This window comes from Triturus cristatus, chromosome 4_1 (genome assembly GCF_964204655.1).
Source record: "Triturus cristatus chromosome 4_1, aTriCri1.1, whole genome shotgun sequence".
NCBI lineage: Eukaryota > Metazoa > Chordata > Amphibia > Caudata > Salamandridae > Triturus > Triturus cristatus.
The window spans coordinates 5,990,472-6,005,520 of NC_140585.1; the positions used below are offsets into that span (position 1 = coordinate 5,990,472).

A 15,049-nucleotide genomic window follows, 5' to 3' on the forward strand; every position below is an offset into this window, starting at 1 on the left:
TTCACAAAGGAGTTTGATGACTATATAGAGGAATGAGGCCGAAGACCGAGTTCCTTTATAAGGTTATGGAACTACGAGATGACTTGCAATATCCTTTCATATATGCAAGGGGGAACTTTATCCCATATAATACAAGGTTACACCATCTCCTTTCCTACAAACTACATAAATCCTTAGTGCATAGCTCTCTCATATAAAAGAGAGAGTATGTTTGCCAATACACAGAATAAAAATCAGAGGGGCATATTTACTAATGTGTCATGCAACGCAAAGTTGCTTTGCTGTAATGCCTAAAAAGGAGACTGCGGAAATGCCCCTTCTTAACTAAAATATGACACAATTATGATATCCCCTAGCGCTGCTGCACTCCTGTCTTACGCCAACACTGGCAGGATTGTTTTTTGTGAAGGAAGATACACATTCCTGCACAAAAACACTCCCTAAAGATATTTCTCCTCATTATGCCTATTTCAGGGAAGCGCAGCATTTTGGTACAATCGCAGGTTTCCTCACCTTAGTAAATCTGGAATTACATCATAATCCATGAGTGTGCGTAGGAGCGCCCAGGAGCGCCCAATGGAACGCCCAGGAGCGCCCAATGGAACGCCCAGGTTCGACCAATGGAACGCCCAGGTTCGACCAATGGAACGCCCAGGAGCGCCCAATGGAACACCCAGGAGCGCCCAATGGAACGCCCAGGAGCGCCCAATGGAACGCCCAGGTTCGACCAATGGAACGCCCAGGAGCGCCCAATGGAGCGCCACTCTGATGCAAAGTAACACAAGGCACTGCTCTGTGTGTCAGCCTGTTACTTTTTGGGGAAAATTCCATGCAAAGTCAAGGAAATCTGATTTGTGTGGGTTTGTAAATCATAAATTGCATTTTGCGCCATGGCTGCACCAAAAAAGTGTCAATTCCACGACACAAAAAGGTAGTAAATCTGGCCCTGTATCTGTAGTGCAAAATTAAACACATCAGAAAAGCTATTAGATATTTGTTGGAAAAGATAGTATGATCAGTTTGTTACAAGTCTTTAAAAAAAAGTTAAAAAAAAAAAAAGCTGCAGTAGCTCGGAATGTGTAGAAACATGCAATAAAATTCGAACTTTTTTTATAATTATGTAAGGCAGTAGTTCAAAAAATAAACATATTGCCATAAATACCTCCTCTCTGCTTGTTACTGTAAGCTGGAAAAACAGCAGCGTTTTGTTTGTCTTTAAACAGCTTCCTTAATTATGCTTCATGAGCCAACCTGCCTTTGCCCTCGGCTGCTGGAGCTGCAGCAGGCATAGTGACGTCAGAACTCAACGGTGATGAGTTATTACAGCTCTGCGCTGACGTTATCGGCCACAGGGTGCGTCACATTTCACAAATTGTAGAGAAATTAGGGACCTGTTTTTATCCACTTCATTATAATAAAGTGAAACCAAAACCACTGGCATGGAAGGGAACTACCTTGAGTGCGGATGCGCTCCCTCGAAGTGAAGGTAGCAGGCACTGGAGGCTGGTTGCCCCGCGCTGTGGGCTGTAGTGATTGACACAGCAAGAGACCAATGGATGAAGAGAGACGTCTTAAAGCCTCTTTTAAAGAAGTATATTATACGTACCATTTTAGTAGATTTAGTCAAATCGTCTTGGCAAATGCCAGAGCTGATATTTTGCCAGTTATGGTTCAGTGAATGAACCACAACTTGCTCTCCCACTGCTTACAGCCTCACATATTACATCACTCATGGCATGTTAAATGACATCATCGATGACAAAACTGATGACATCATTGATGATGACTGTTAAAAAATGTTGTAGACAGGAAGCTTGTTTCCGGTCCAGGGAAGACATGGCCTGGCAGTTCGGGCTGGACTGTTCCCATGAGGCACAGGGTCAAGACTAATTTGCATATGGCCATGTCTGAACTGGGGTGGCGTGGTGAGCAAAATAACGATGGATTAAACCCAGATCTGTGACTGGGGGTGAATGTTTTACCAATGTGCAACATTCCGTCCATCATCTTGTGTGTTTTGCTGTTCGCCCTATGTGGGAAGGTTATGCCAGGACGTGGGTCCCGTGCTCACAACGCCACTGGAGTCAAGCTATCCTCGCTGAAGAGGGGTGAAACCCCGAAACCGGTCCTAGGATGCTTGATTCCGGTCCAGGGAAGACATGGCTTGGCAGTTCGGGCTCGACTGTTCCCATGAGGCACAGGGTCAGACTGATTTGCATATGGCCATGTCTGAACTGAGGTGGCGAAGTGAGCTAAAGAAGTCTGATGGATTCAACCCGGATCTGTGACCGGGGTTGAGTGTCTGAAAAGTTTCAGCGCTCCGTCCATCATCTCCTTGTGTTTGCTTTAATTATTTGAAGCCATGCTGCAAATCTTTGTCAAAGTCAACAATGCCCATGCTGTGCAGCATTCACAAAAGGCAATGGCAGAGCTAATAGTCTGAAAGGGAGACCTATCGGCATTGCCAATGCTTGTTAGAAGGGGAGTCGTCACCTCCCTGTCAGTGTAGGTGATCTATGGGGACTTATCTGCCCTTCCTGCTGTTGTGTGTGAGCCAGAGGTGGGCACCACCCTGGAAGCTCGAGTCGGGCTCGAGCCAGATGCCTGGCTCTAGATTCGCCGGGACCTCTGAGCCCAAAAAAGCGGAGCTTTCTTGTGGCTTCAGCCTGTGGCCCGCGCGCTAACCTGTGTGCTAAGAATAGAAAGACAAAGCTTGAATTTTTGGTGACCACAGGAGAGAGAAGGAGATGCCCATCTAGTGGCTGACTCGCACACAAGTTAAATGTAAATGTAAATGTCAAGGTACTTATAGAGCGCACTGTCACCAGACGGCCACCTTGCGGTGTCGCCTTTGCGGTTTCCTGGCGCTGATACTCATACCGCTGTGGAACCCCTCCTGGCTTTCCCTGTGAAGTGTCCACTCCTGGGCACCCCCAGGGTGAAGCCAGGCATCCTTAGCGCTGTTGGGGCCGGTGTGGAGGCTAAGCAAGCTATTGCCCAGAGTTGCAGCGTGGGGCCCATGATTAGAATAGGCACCGAGGCGAGAATAGACAGGTCCGAGGAAATTGAGCCCGAGCCCCGCCGAGGCGGGAATCGAACCCTTGTCTCTGGCCAGAACTCTGCTTCAGGGTCTGCCGCTCTAACCATTGAGCCACACTCCTCCACTAACATGCAGTGGCGCAGCTAGGCCCTGTGCCGCCCATGGCGTCCCAGCCTCTGCTGCCCCGAGGTGGCCATGAGAGCGGAGGGGGGGTGGGGGGGCGCTGGCCATTGATTCCTGCTTCTCCCTCTCCGCGCAGCCGCAGGTGAGAGTGGGGGTGGCGGGAGACCCTAAACTCGTGCCGTCCAGGGCGGAAACCCCCCACAACCCCACCTTGCTGCACCAGTGGAAACACACAAACCTGTATCAGTTTCAGCTTCCCCGTATGGATAAACTGTGTGATCCTAGGCACATATCTGATTCCACAGCATCTCCTTTTCCGTTTTTACAACATACAAAAGCACCGTGTACCTTCGAGCTTCGGTGATGTGTGCTGTGCAGACACTTGCAGCGTTGGATTTAAGAGAGTGTAATGGCAGCGGGTGTGATGTAATATTACTCCTTATAATGTAAGAATCTAGACCACTCATAGGGTTACACCTCAGTCCTCTAATGACATTGTCATCTGAGAGGGGGTTGTGTGGGGGGGATGTTTCTAAGTTCATGTTTGAAAACTATTTCTTAAAATAAATACCTCTGAATGTAGTGGTACACTAAGGCCAAACGGTTCCGTATTATTTCTGAATCTTGAATTTTACATGATGATGTTTGTTGCTCGGTTGAGGAACAGGCTCTTGGAACCACGCAGAGCTCTGGCTCGGCTCTCTCTGGTCACTTGTCTGGCACGAGCCCGGCTCGGCTCTCTCTGCTCACATGTCTGGCGCAAGCCCGGCTCGGCTCTCTCTGCTCACTTGTCTGGCGCGAGCCCGGCTCAGCTCTCTCTGCTCACTGGTCTGGCGCGAGCCCGGCTCAGCTCTCTCTGCTCACTTGTCTGGCACGAGCCCGGCTCATCTCTCTCTGCTCACTTGTCTGGCACGAGCCCGGCTTAGCTCTCTCTGGTCACTTGTCTGGCACGAGCCTGGCTTAGCTCTCTCTGGTCACTTGTCTGGCACGAGCCCGGCTTAGCTCTCTCTGGTCACATGTCTGGCACGAGCCCGGCTCAGCTCTCTCTGGTTACTTGTCTGGCACGAGCCCAGCTTAGCTCTCTCTGGTCACTTGTCTGGCGCGAGTCCAGCTCGGCTCTCTCTGGTCACTTGTCTGGCGCGAGCCCGGCTCGGCTCTCTCTGGTCACTTGTCTGGCACGAGCCCGGCTCGGCTCTCTCTGGTCACTTGTCTGGCGCGAGCCCAGCTCGGCTCTCTCTGGTCACTTGTCTGGCGCGAGCCCAGCTCGGCTCTCTCTGGTCACTTGTCTGGCGCGAGCCCGGCTCGGCTCTCTCTGCTCACTTGTCTGGCACGAGCCCGGCGAGTCGTGTCGGCTTCTCCTGACGGTGAGCTGCATGTTGTGACCTCTCCAGCAGTGAGCTACGCCTCCCCTGGTCGTCACAGCATCAGAAAGGCCCTTGAGATTGCTGGACCCTAGGGGCATATTTACAAGCCCCTAACGCCACAGGCACATCACTTCTAGTGGCGTTCCTGTGGCGATATGTGTTTCACCTTATTTGCAAGCCAACTCTAAGCCACTTAGCGTGACTTGACACTGCCTTGTAAATAAAGCCCCCTTTCATTCTGTAGCGTGAAAGGGGGGGGCAATTGGTGTTGCAGTGGGATTTATTCCGCCACACACATTGATTCTGACGCTGCCCTCTATTTACAAGGGTGGCGTACATAGGAGGCAGCGCCAAAATTAAGACCAGGGAAATCCTGTGAAAACAATCATTAAAAAAGACATTTTGTAACTTCCATGTGGGCTGCGTTAACGCCATTTAAAGAATGTTTTTGCGCAGGAAGTGGGACCTTCCTGCACATAAACGATCTTCCCCTCAACTCAGGAAATCTTGCACTCTGGTTCAAGGGTGCCTGCGTTGTCGCTAGGCAGCTACATTTAGCGACAGCACAGGGGGAAATGCAGAGCTGCACCATACGTTTGTAAATATGGTGCAGTCCTGCGTTTCTGAAGTGGTGGAGCGCGGCGTTAAGCCAAGGAGGCTAGAGCCGCGCTCCACACTTCGGTGTAAAGATGCCCCTTAGTTTATCCATCATTATGTAACGATGCAATAGTATGTAATCCAGTCAAAAGACATAGAATCAGATTTAATAAACTGAATAAAAACACAGCAAGTACAAAGTATACACCACCCTGCCACTTCTTATGATCAAATATCAGTTAACAGTTCCCTCTTCAGCCTTTATTGTTTTACTTACATTCGAAGCATTTGACGTGTTCGTAAAATTCTAAAGTGAAACAGAGAAAATATGAAGTTAGAAACAACTTTGAGAAAAATAATTCATGTGAAATCTTTGTTTATTATATTTATGTAACTTACCTAATTCAGCAAGAAAGGTTTCTGTGTTAAAGAAGAAAACACAAAGACATCCGTTAGGGCCGGTGAGCAGCAGAGCCAACCGGAAGCCTCGGCATTGTACCAAGGCGTCTTAAATCCAGACATTCATCCTCCCTCCACGCCCCACCCATTCTGGGCCGCATTTACAACAATGTTACTCATGGCAGCACTGCACGTCACTTTGCTGCGCTGCCCCGCGTCAACATAAAAGGGCAGGAATAGCTATATCTATGAGATACAGCGCATTCCTTGCCTCTATCACTGCGCCGGCACGATTGCTGTCGTGCACCAATGTGTAGAATTCAGGTGTTGAACACCTTCCTGCGCCAAAACAACCCTTACGTCACCCCTGCGGAGGCAAAGGCTTACTCCGCATTCCCAGATTTATGTTATGCTGTAAATCTGGGAATGTGTCAAATGTACGGGTGGTACATGGGAACGCCCACGGCACGCCTCCCTGGGCAGTGGGAGGCACTGCCTTACACCTTACCTACGAGGCATTGCAAAGCCACGCAGGGCTGCTTTCCTTGGCCTCATAGATGTGATTGCGAGGCCTGCGCCAACAGAGCGTCATTAAAAGTCACGCTCCAGCAGCGCAGGAATGGAATATGCTACTTACCAGTATGCATCTGTTCTTGGCATGTAGAGCTGCAGAGCTATACACTTAGCATAGATCGCCATCTGGTGTTGGGCCCGGATGTTTGCAGTTTGTTTTTCTTCTTGGACAGTGTTTGGAAGTCACGAGTTCGGTGACTCCTCCTTCGGTCCGTACTGCGCATGGGCTTCGGCTCCATCCTCAGATTGTTTTTCGCCAGCAGGGAAAAGATGGAGCGTAGTGATAATAGTGAAGAAACCCATGTGTGTTGTATCTAAATAAGATAGTCTGGAACGGATACAGGTAGCCGGGGAGGCGGGTGGGCGTGTATAGCTCTGCAGCTCCACATGCCAAAAACAGATGCATACTGGTAAGTAGCATATTCCGTTCGAGGCATATGAGCTGCAGATAATACACTTCGCATAGATTATATAGCAGTACCCAACCCTAGCGGCGACCACCGGTATCCGTTGCAGTGGTTTGAAACAGTGTCTTTAGTACAGCCTGGCCCACACTAGCTTGTTGCTTGCTGTGCACGTCTACACAGTAATGTTTTGTGAAGGTGTGCGGTGTTGACCATGTGGCTGCCTTGCAGATGTCATCTAAGGGTATGTTCCCTAGAAACGCCATAGAAGCCCCTATCTTTCTTGCAGAGTGGGCTTTAGGTGGAACAGATAGTGTTCGTTTAGCTTTGTGATAGCAAATTTGTATACACTTTACAATCCACCTAGCTATCCCTGATTTTGAAATGGGGTTGCCTTTATGCGGTGGAGAGAAGGAGACGAACAACTGTTTAGTCTTTCTGAAGGGTTGCGTTCTTTGTATGTAGTACAGTAAGGCTCGTTTAACGTCAAGTGTATGTAGAGCCCTTTCCGCAACAGATTGAGGTTGCGAGAAAAAAAACGGTAATTCCACCGATTGATTGAGATGGAAGGGGGAAATGACCTTAGGCAGAAATTTTGGATTTGTGCGAAGTATCACCTTGCTGTGATGTATCTGTAGAAAGGGTTCTTGTATAGTGAACGCTTGGATCTCACTAACCCTTCTAAGGGAAGTGATAGCTACGAGGAAAGCTGTTTTCCAAGTAAGGAACTGTAGGTCACATTTATGCATTGGTTCGAAAGGCGGACCCATGAGCCTTGTAAGAACTACGTTTAGATTCCACACAGGCGAGGGTGGTGCCTGGGCGGATTTACTCTTTTAAGGCCTTCCATAAAGGCTTTAATGGCAGGCACTCTGAACAGTGATAAATGCTGTCTGTTTTGTAGGTAAGCGGCAATTGCTGCTAGGTGTAGACGGATGGATGAGTACGCCAGGTTACACCTGTGAAGATGGAGCAGATAGCATATTATGTGCTGTATGGAGACATCTAAGGGGTTGATTGTGTTGTTACGGCAGTAAACAACAAATCTCTTCCACTTTGCGGCATAGCATGCTCGAGTGGTAGGACGTCTGGCTTCTTTGATAATGTTAAGGCAATCAGGGGGAAGATTAAGGTATCCAAATTCTAAGATTTCAGGAGCCAGATCGCAAGGTTGAGCTGAGCTGGGTCCGGGTGCCTGATTTCTCCATGGTTCTGGGTTAGGAGGCATGGGGACAGGTGCAGTTTTTGATGTGGTACCACTGAGAGCTGTAGTAGCGTGGTGTACCATGGCTGCCTGGCCCATGTTGGAGCTACCAGAATGAGTGTGAGGGAGTGCTGTTGTAGCTTCCGTACCACTAATGGAATTAGCGGGAGAGGTGGAAAGGCGTATGCAAATTTGCCTGACCAGTTCATCCATATCGCATTGCCTTTGGACAATGGGTGTGGGTATCTGGCGGCGAAGCTTGGGCATTTTTTGTTTTCGTGGGTGGCGAAGAGGTCTATGTGAGGATGCCCCCACTTGTGAAAGAATGGGTGAAGAACTTGTGGATGCAGTTCCCATTCGTGCATTTGCTGCGTTTGTCTGCTGAGCAGATCTGCGATGGTGTTTTGTATGCCTGGGACGTGTTGTGCCAGGAGAAAGATTTCTTGTGGAATTGCCCATCTCCATATGCTCTGCGCTAAGCGGGAGAGCTGTGGGGAGTGTGTCCCCCCCTGTTTTTGGATATAATACATTGCAGTCATATTGTCTGTGCGAATGAGGACTGCTTTGGCTGAAATTTGTTTCTGAAACGATTTCAGGGCTAGAAATATTGCCAATAACTCCAGATGGTTGATGTGGAGTAACCTCTGTTGTGGTGTCCATAGACCTTGGACTGTGAGGTGTGATAGATGCGCTCCCCAGCCGGAGAGCGATGCGTCCGTTGTTAGAATCACCTGAGGAACCGGGTCCAGGAACGGTCGCCCTTTGGAAAGGTTTGTGGTGTTCCACCACTGCAGAGATCGATGGGTGCAGCCGTCCACCAACACCAGATCCGTCAGCTGTCCCTGGGCCTGGTTCCACTGGCGTGCTAGGCACTCTTGGAGTGGACGCATGTGAAGTCTTGCATGGGGCACTATGAAAATGCAAGATGCCATCATTCCTATTAGTTTCATGAACACTCTTGCTGGGAGAGAGTGCCGAAGAAGGAATTTTTGGCGCAGGGCTTGCATGCCTGCGATTCTGGCTGAGTTGGGATAGGCTATAGCTTTTGAGGTGTCTATAGTGGCACCGAGGTATTGTTTTGTGTGAGACGGCACTAAGTGGGATTTCTGGTGATTTACTGTAAAGCCTAGCTGGTGGAGTAGTTGTATGGTAGTGTTTGTATTGTCGTCCAGGTAGGGGAAGACGTGAATGTTTTGTCTTCTGAGGTGTGCTGCCACTACTGCCAGGCATTTGGTAAACACCCGTGGTGCAGTTGTGACCCCGAAGGGGAGAACCTTGAACTGATAATGTTGGCCGTCCACCACAAATCGGAGGTACTTTCTGTGAGCAGGGTGTATTGGAATATGAAAGTATGCGTCTTTCAGGTCCAGCGTAGTGAGAAAGTCTCCTTGACGGAGGAGTGGGAGGACTTGCTGTAGAGTTACCATATGAAAATGGTCTGAATGCATGTATGCATTTAGAGGCCGGAGGTCTAGAATGGGCCGTAGGGTCTCGTCTTTCTTTGGTATAAGAAAGTACAGAGAGTAGACCCCTAGATTTTGCTGATGGACGGGTACCTGCTCTATCGCATGTTTTTGTAGGAGGGAGAGTACCTCTTGTTTCAGAAGTGTGGTATGTTCTTGTGACATCACACGGTGTCTGGGTGGGATATTTGGGGGGGTAGAAGTTAGTTCGAGACAGTACCCTGACCGAATAATTTGGGTCACCCATTTGTCTGATGTTATGGCCTCCCAGGTTTGAAGGAAGTCTTGTAGTCTGCCCCCGACCGGAGTGGAATGGTCTGGGGGGAGCGGGGGAAAGTCATTGTGTGGGCGGTGTGGCAGAACGGGTGGTGTTGTTCTTGCCCCTGCCTTTATTATTGTTTCCCCGATATCCACCTCTTTGGTAGCCCTTTGAGGGGGTATTCTGAGGAGGGGACTTGTAGGACGTGGAGGCGCTGTCGGAAGAGTAACCTCTACCAGAGCCTCGAAAGGAAGAACGGCGAAAGGAGCGTCTAGGGGTTTGTGTTTGCAGAGCTCCGATAGACTTCGCCGTATCCGTATCCTTCTTCATTTTTTCTAGGGCATCGTCTACTTTTGGGCCAAATAAGTATTGTTGGTCAAAAGGGTGGTTTAATATAGACGCTTGGACCTCTGGTTTAAAGCCTGAGATTCTGAGCCAGGCGTGACGGCGAAGCAGAACACTAGTGTTTATAGCCCTGGACGCTGTGTCTGCTGCGTCAAGTGCACATTTAATAGAGGTGTTGGTAATACTCTTTCCCTCTTGTATGAGTTCATGGGCCTTAGCCTTATATTTCTCAGGGAGATGCTGCATGAGAGTCTCCAGCTCATCATAGTGCGCTCTATCATACCTTGCCAGCAGCGCCTGCGTGTTGGCGATACGCCATATATTGGCAGCTTGCGAGGCAGTGCGTTTGCCTGACGCATCTAAGAGCTTGGACTCCTTATCAGGTGGCGGAGCCTCACCAGATGACAGAGTTGGAGCGCTTCCTAGCTGTGGAAACAACTAATGAGTCTAGGGGCGCTGGTCCCTTAATATAGGCAGGATCTGTGGGGGCTGCCTTGTATTTCTTTTCTATTCTGGGGTTTAAGACCCTAGCTCTGACGGGGTCTTTGAAAATGTCTGTGGCATGCTTGGTCACCCCTTTTAGCATTGGTAATATAGCGGTGGATCTATCTGCTATATCAAATGTGTCCAGTATGAAGTCTTCCTCAACTGGATCACTGTGTAACTCCACCCCATGATAATGTGCCGCCCCTTGTAAGAGGTGGTGGAACCCTAGGGAGTCCTCTTGTGGAGACGGCCTGGATGGATAGAGATCATCCTGAGGCACATCTGGGACATCAGGATTGTGATAATCCTCCCATGGGTCAGGTGTTCCCGGAGGAGTGGGGTCCTGCGGGTTATCCGTGGGATCATAGAATGGATCTCCGTGGTCATCAGGGTCCGGAGACGGGGTTCGGGACCGATGAGGTAAAGGTGGAGAAGTTGGGGGCGGAGATGGAGGGGGTGGAGGAGGAGGAGGTGGTGGAGGAGGAAGAGGAGGAGGTGGAGGAGGAGGGGAGGGTACTCTGAACGGGGATGTGGCAGAGTCCTTCCGTTTTGGTGGTGGAGGAGGAGTTGGCTTGTCCAAAATTCTTTTCTTGGAAGACAAAATTAAATGTCCAGTCTTTGGATCCTTTGTTAAGGTTTTTTGAAGAGGATCCGGTGTGAAAAGCTTGTCCGGCACCGATTCCTCCACTGGTGTCGATGTCTTCGGAACCGAAGGCTTCGGCGGTTTGTCCGCGCCGTGTTTCCTTAGGGTGTCCGATTTTTTGGTCGGCGCCGATGCAGGCTTCGACACGGAAGCGTCGGTGCCGAGGGTTTTGTGTTTTGTCGGCACCGAGAGGCCAGGTTTCGACACCGATGGCTTCGGAACGGAGCTATGTTTTTTCGGTGCCGAAGAATATTTTTCGGCGCCGCTAGGAGGCTGGCTCGGGCCCGAGCCGCCAGGAGACTTGTGATGCTTTTTCACCGGGCCCGAAGGTGGGGTGATGGAAGCAGTATGCTTGGTTTTGCCTAGTCCCGGAGGTGAAGGGGTAACCGGAGTCTCTTTCGGTATGGGTGCAGGAGTGGGAGGGGGTAGAGTACTCACGACCCTCTGCGCCGGTGTGATCTCCTCCACGTCGGAGTCGTCGGCCTCGGAAGCGCTGACGGCGTCGTCCTCCAGCTCGGTGTGCTGCTGTCCCGAAGCTCCGGTGTCTGCTCCGAAGAAGTTAGGTGGAGCCGAGGTCGATGAGTGCGCCATAGTGCGCCGAGCTCGTCGATCCCGAATAGTCTTCTTCGAACGAAAAGACTTGCAGGCGGGGCAGTCGCGGGCCTCGTGCTCGGGAGAGAGGCAGAGGTTGCACACCTGATGGAGGTCGGTGTGGGGAAATTTAGACCCACATTTTGGGCACTTTTTGAAGGGAGTCCTTTCCATCGGCCGAGACGGAAGTCGAAGGAGGCCCGAAGGCCGCTGCCGATGCTTGGAATCGAAGTGCCGAAGAGAGATGAATAAGTGGATTTCGTCTAAGAATCTCGATGGACGAGGATTTTCCGTCGAAGGTCGAACTGGAAGGTTCGAAGCCGGAACACGAAGTATTACATCCGAGCCCGATTGCGGAAAAAACAATCTGAGGATGGAGCCGAAGCCCATGCGCAGTACGGACCGAAGGAGGAGTCACCGAACTTGTGACTTCCAAACACTGTCCAAGAAGAAAAACAAACTGCAAACATCCGGGCCCAACACCAGATGGCGATCTATGCTAAGTGTATAATCTGCAGCTCATATGCCTCGAACATATTACTTTTCTTCGCATGCCGTTAGTTCGCATGCCGTTACTACGCGGTCGTTAGTACGACCGCGTTTTTACTTAGCATACCTTTACTTCGCAATTCGGAACTACGAATTGCAGTAAGGGGGTGCTGGATGTTGGAATAGTATAATTTACTATTCCAACTCCAGTCTATGCGGACACTAGGGAAGGTGTTGGATTTTAAATCTAACACCTTCCCCCCCCTTACTGCAATTCATAGTTCCGAATTGCGAAGTAAAGGTATGCTAAGTAACAACGCGGTCGTACTAACGACCGCGTAGTAACGGCATGCGAACTAACGCATGCAAAGTGAACGCCGCTTCCCGCGGCGCAGCCCTCTTGTACATGAGGCCCTCGGTGTGTAGTTTATTAGACCCTACAGACCAACAGCAAGAACCCTTCTCACAGACAAGAGGTGGTAGGCCACATGTATTGCACAGTAGGACAGGGAGCCTCATGACATCACACAGGGTACACAAGAAATGCAAAATGAAAAGTCCGATTGGCCGCACTCTGCTCGTCCTACCAGCGTGTTACCCCAAAGCATTGTGGTCCATGAAGTAGCGTCGGCGAGTACGCCTATGCCAAAGTTTAAAGTGAAAATGAGTGTCACGTTAGCCATCCCTGGACACGTGTTTCGAGGTAGTTGCCTCTCGTCAGCAGGGAGTAGGTATGTGTGTGGGGTTGCTGCGTAGGCTGCCATAAAAAGTATTCTCAGGTAAAGTACCACTCAAGGCGCGCAGGTGCGTAGCCATGGGCTCGTCAGCCCCACCGGCTCAAGGGAGCCTGAATATAAAGAAAAGTCCGATTGGCCGCACTCTGCTCGTCCTACCAGCGTGTTACCCCAAAGCATTGTGGTCCATGAAGTAGCGTCGGCGAGTACGCCTATGCCAAAGTTTAAAGTGAAAATGAGTGTCACGTTAGCCATCCCTGGACACGTGTTTCGAGGTAGTTGCCTCTCGTCAGCAGGGAGTAGGTATGTGTGTGGGGTTGCTGCGTAGGCTGCCATAAAAAGTATTCTCAGGTAAAGTACCACTCAAGGCGCGCAGGTGCGTAGCCATGGGCTCGTCAGCCCCACCGGCTCAAGGGAGCCTGAATATAAAGAAAAGTCCGATTGGCCGCACTCTGCTCGTCCTACCAGCGTGTTACCCCAAAGCATTGTGGTCCATGAAGTAGCGTCGGCGAGTACGCCTATGCCAAAGTTTAAAGTGAAAATGAGTGTCACGTTAGCCATCCCTGGACACGTGTTTCGAGGTAGTTGCCTCTCGTCAGCAGGGAGTAGGTATGTGTGTGGGGTTGCTGCGTAGGCTGCCATGAAAAGTATTCTCAGGTAAAGTACCACTCAAGGCGCGCAGGTGCGTAGCCATGGGCTCGTCAGCCCCACCGGCTCAAGGGAGCCTGAATATAAAGAAAAGTCCGATTGGCCGCACTCTGCTCGTCCTACCAGCGTGTTACCCCAAAGCATTGTGGTCCATGAAGTAGCGTCGGCGAGTACGCCTATGCCAAAGTTTAAAGTGAAAATGAGTGTCACGTTAGCCATCCCTGGACACGTGTTTCGAGGTAGTTGCCTCTCGTCAGCAGGGAGTAGGTATGTGTGTGGGGTTGCTGCGTAGGCTGCCATAAAAAGTATTCTCAGGTAAAGTACCACTCAAGGCGCGCAGGTGCGTAGCCATGGGCTCGTCAGCCCCACCGGCTCAAGGGAGCCTGAATATAAAGAAAAGTCCGATTGGCCGCACTCTGCTCGTCCTACCAGCGTGTTACCCCAAAGCATTGTGGTCCATGAAGTAGCGTCGGCGAGTACGCCTATGCCAAAGTTTAAAGTGAAAATGAGTGTCACGTTAGCCATCCCTGGACACGTGTTTCGAGGTAGTTGCCTCTCGTCAGCAGGGAGTAGGTATGTGTGTGGGGTTGCTGCGTAGGCTGCCATAAAAAGTATTCTCAGGTAAAGTACCACTCAAGGCGCGCAGGTGCGTAGCCATGGGCTCGTCAGCCCCACCGGCTCAAGGGAGCCTGAATATAAAGAAAAGTCTGATTGGCCGCACTCTGCTCGTCCTACCAGCGTGTTACCCCAAAGCATTGTGGTCCATGAAGTAGCGTCGGCGAGTACGCCTATGCCAAAGTTTAAAGTGAAAATGAGTGTCACGTTAGCCATCCCTGGACACGTGTTTCGAGGTAGTTGCCTCTCGTCAGCAGGGAGTAGGTATGTGTGTGGGGTTGCTGCGTAGGCTGCCATAAAAAGTATTCTCAGGTAAAGTACCACTCAAGGCGCGCAGGTGCGTAGCCATGGGCTCGTCAGCCCCACCGGCTCAAGGGAGCCTGAATATAAAGAAAAGTCCGATTGGCCGCACTCTGCTCGTCCTACCAGCGTGTTACCCCAAAGCATTGTGGTCCATGAAGTAGCGTCGGCGAGTACGCCTATGCCAAAGTTTAAAGTGAAAATGAGTGTCACGTTAGCCATCCCTGGACACTTGTTTCGAGGTAGTTGCCTCTCGTCAGCAGGGAGTAGGTATGTGTGTGGGGTTGCTGCGTAGGCTGCCATAAAAAGTATTCTCAGGTAAAGTACCACTCAAGGCGCGCAGGTGCGTAGCCATGGGCTCGTCAGCCCCACCGGCTCAAGGGAGCCTGAATATAAAGAAAAGTCCGATTGGCCGCACTCTGCTCGTCCTACCAGCGTGTTACCCCAAAGCATTGTGGTCCATGAAGTAGCGTCGGCGAGTACGCCTATGCCAAAGTTTAAAGTGAAAATGAGAGTCGACGGACTCATGGTTACGCACCTGCGCGCTAAGAGAGGTACTAGACCTGATTATGTTTTTAGCAGCTTACACAGCAACCCCACTCTCATTTTCCTACTCCCTGCTGACGAGAGGCAACTACCTCGAAACACGTGTCCAGGGATGGCACACGCCACGCATACTTGCACGCACTCTTGAGCATAGGTGTATCCGCCGACGCTGACCTTCAGGGACCATTTTCATTGGGGGAACACGACTGGTAGGTGTAGCAGTGTG

At 50.6% G+C, this 15,049-nt stretch overlaps 1 protein-coding gene across 2 annotated transcripts in view; it reads right to left on the reverse strand.

Annotated features, from left to right (window-relative positions):
- LOC146839266 (E3 ubiquitin-protein ligase TRIM11-like) overlaps positions 1–15,049 on the reverse strand; it is a 342,111-nt gene that overhangs the window by 46,573 nt on the left and 280,489 nt on the right. For both annotated transcript variants that reach the window (XM_085651307.1, XM_085651306.1), the window contains 2 exons: positions 5,524–5,544; positions 5,402–5,431 (listed from right to left, as the gene is read on the reverse strand). In XM_085651307.1, the coding sequence (XP_085507433.1) occupies positions 5,402–5,431; positions 5,524–5,544 (51 nt within the window). The remainder of the gene's footprint in view (positions 1–5,401; positions 5,432–5,523; positions 5,545–15,049) is intronic.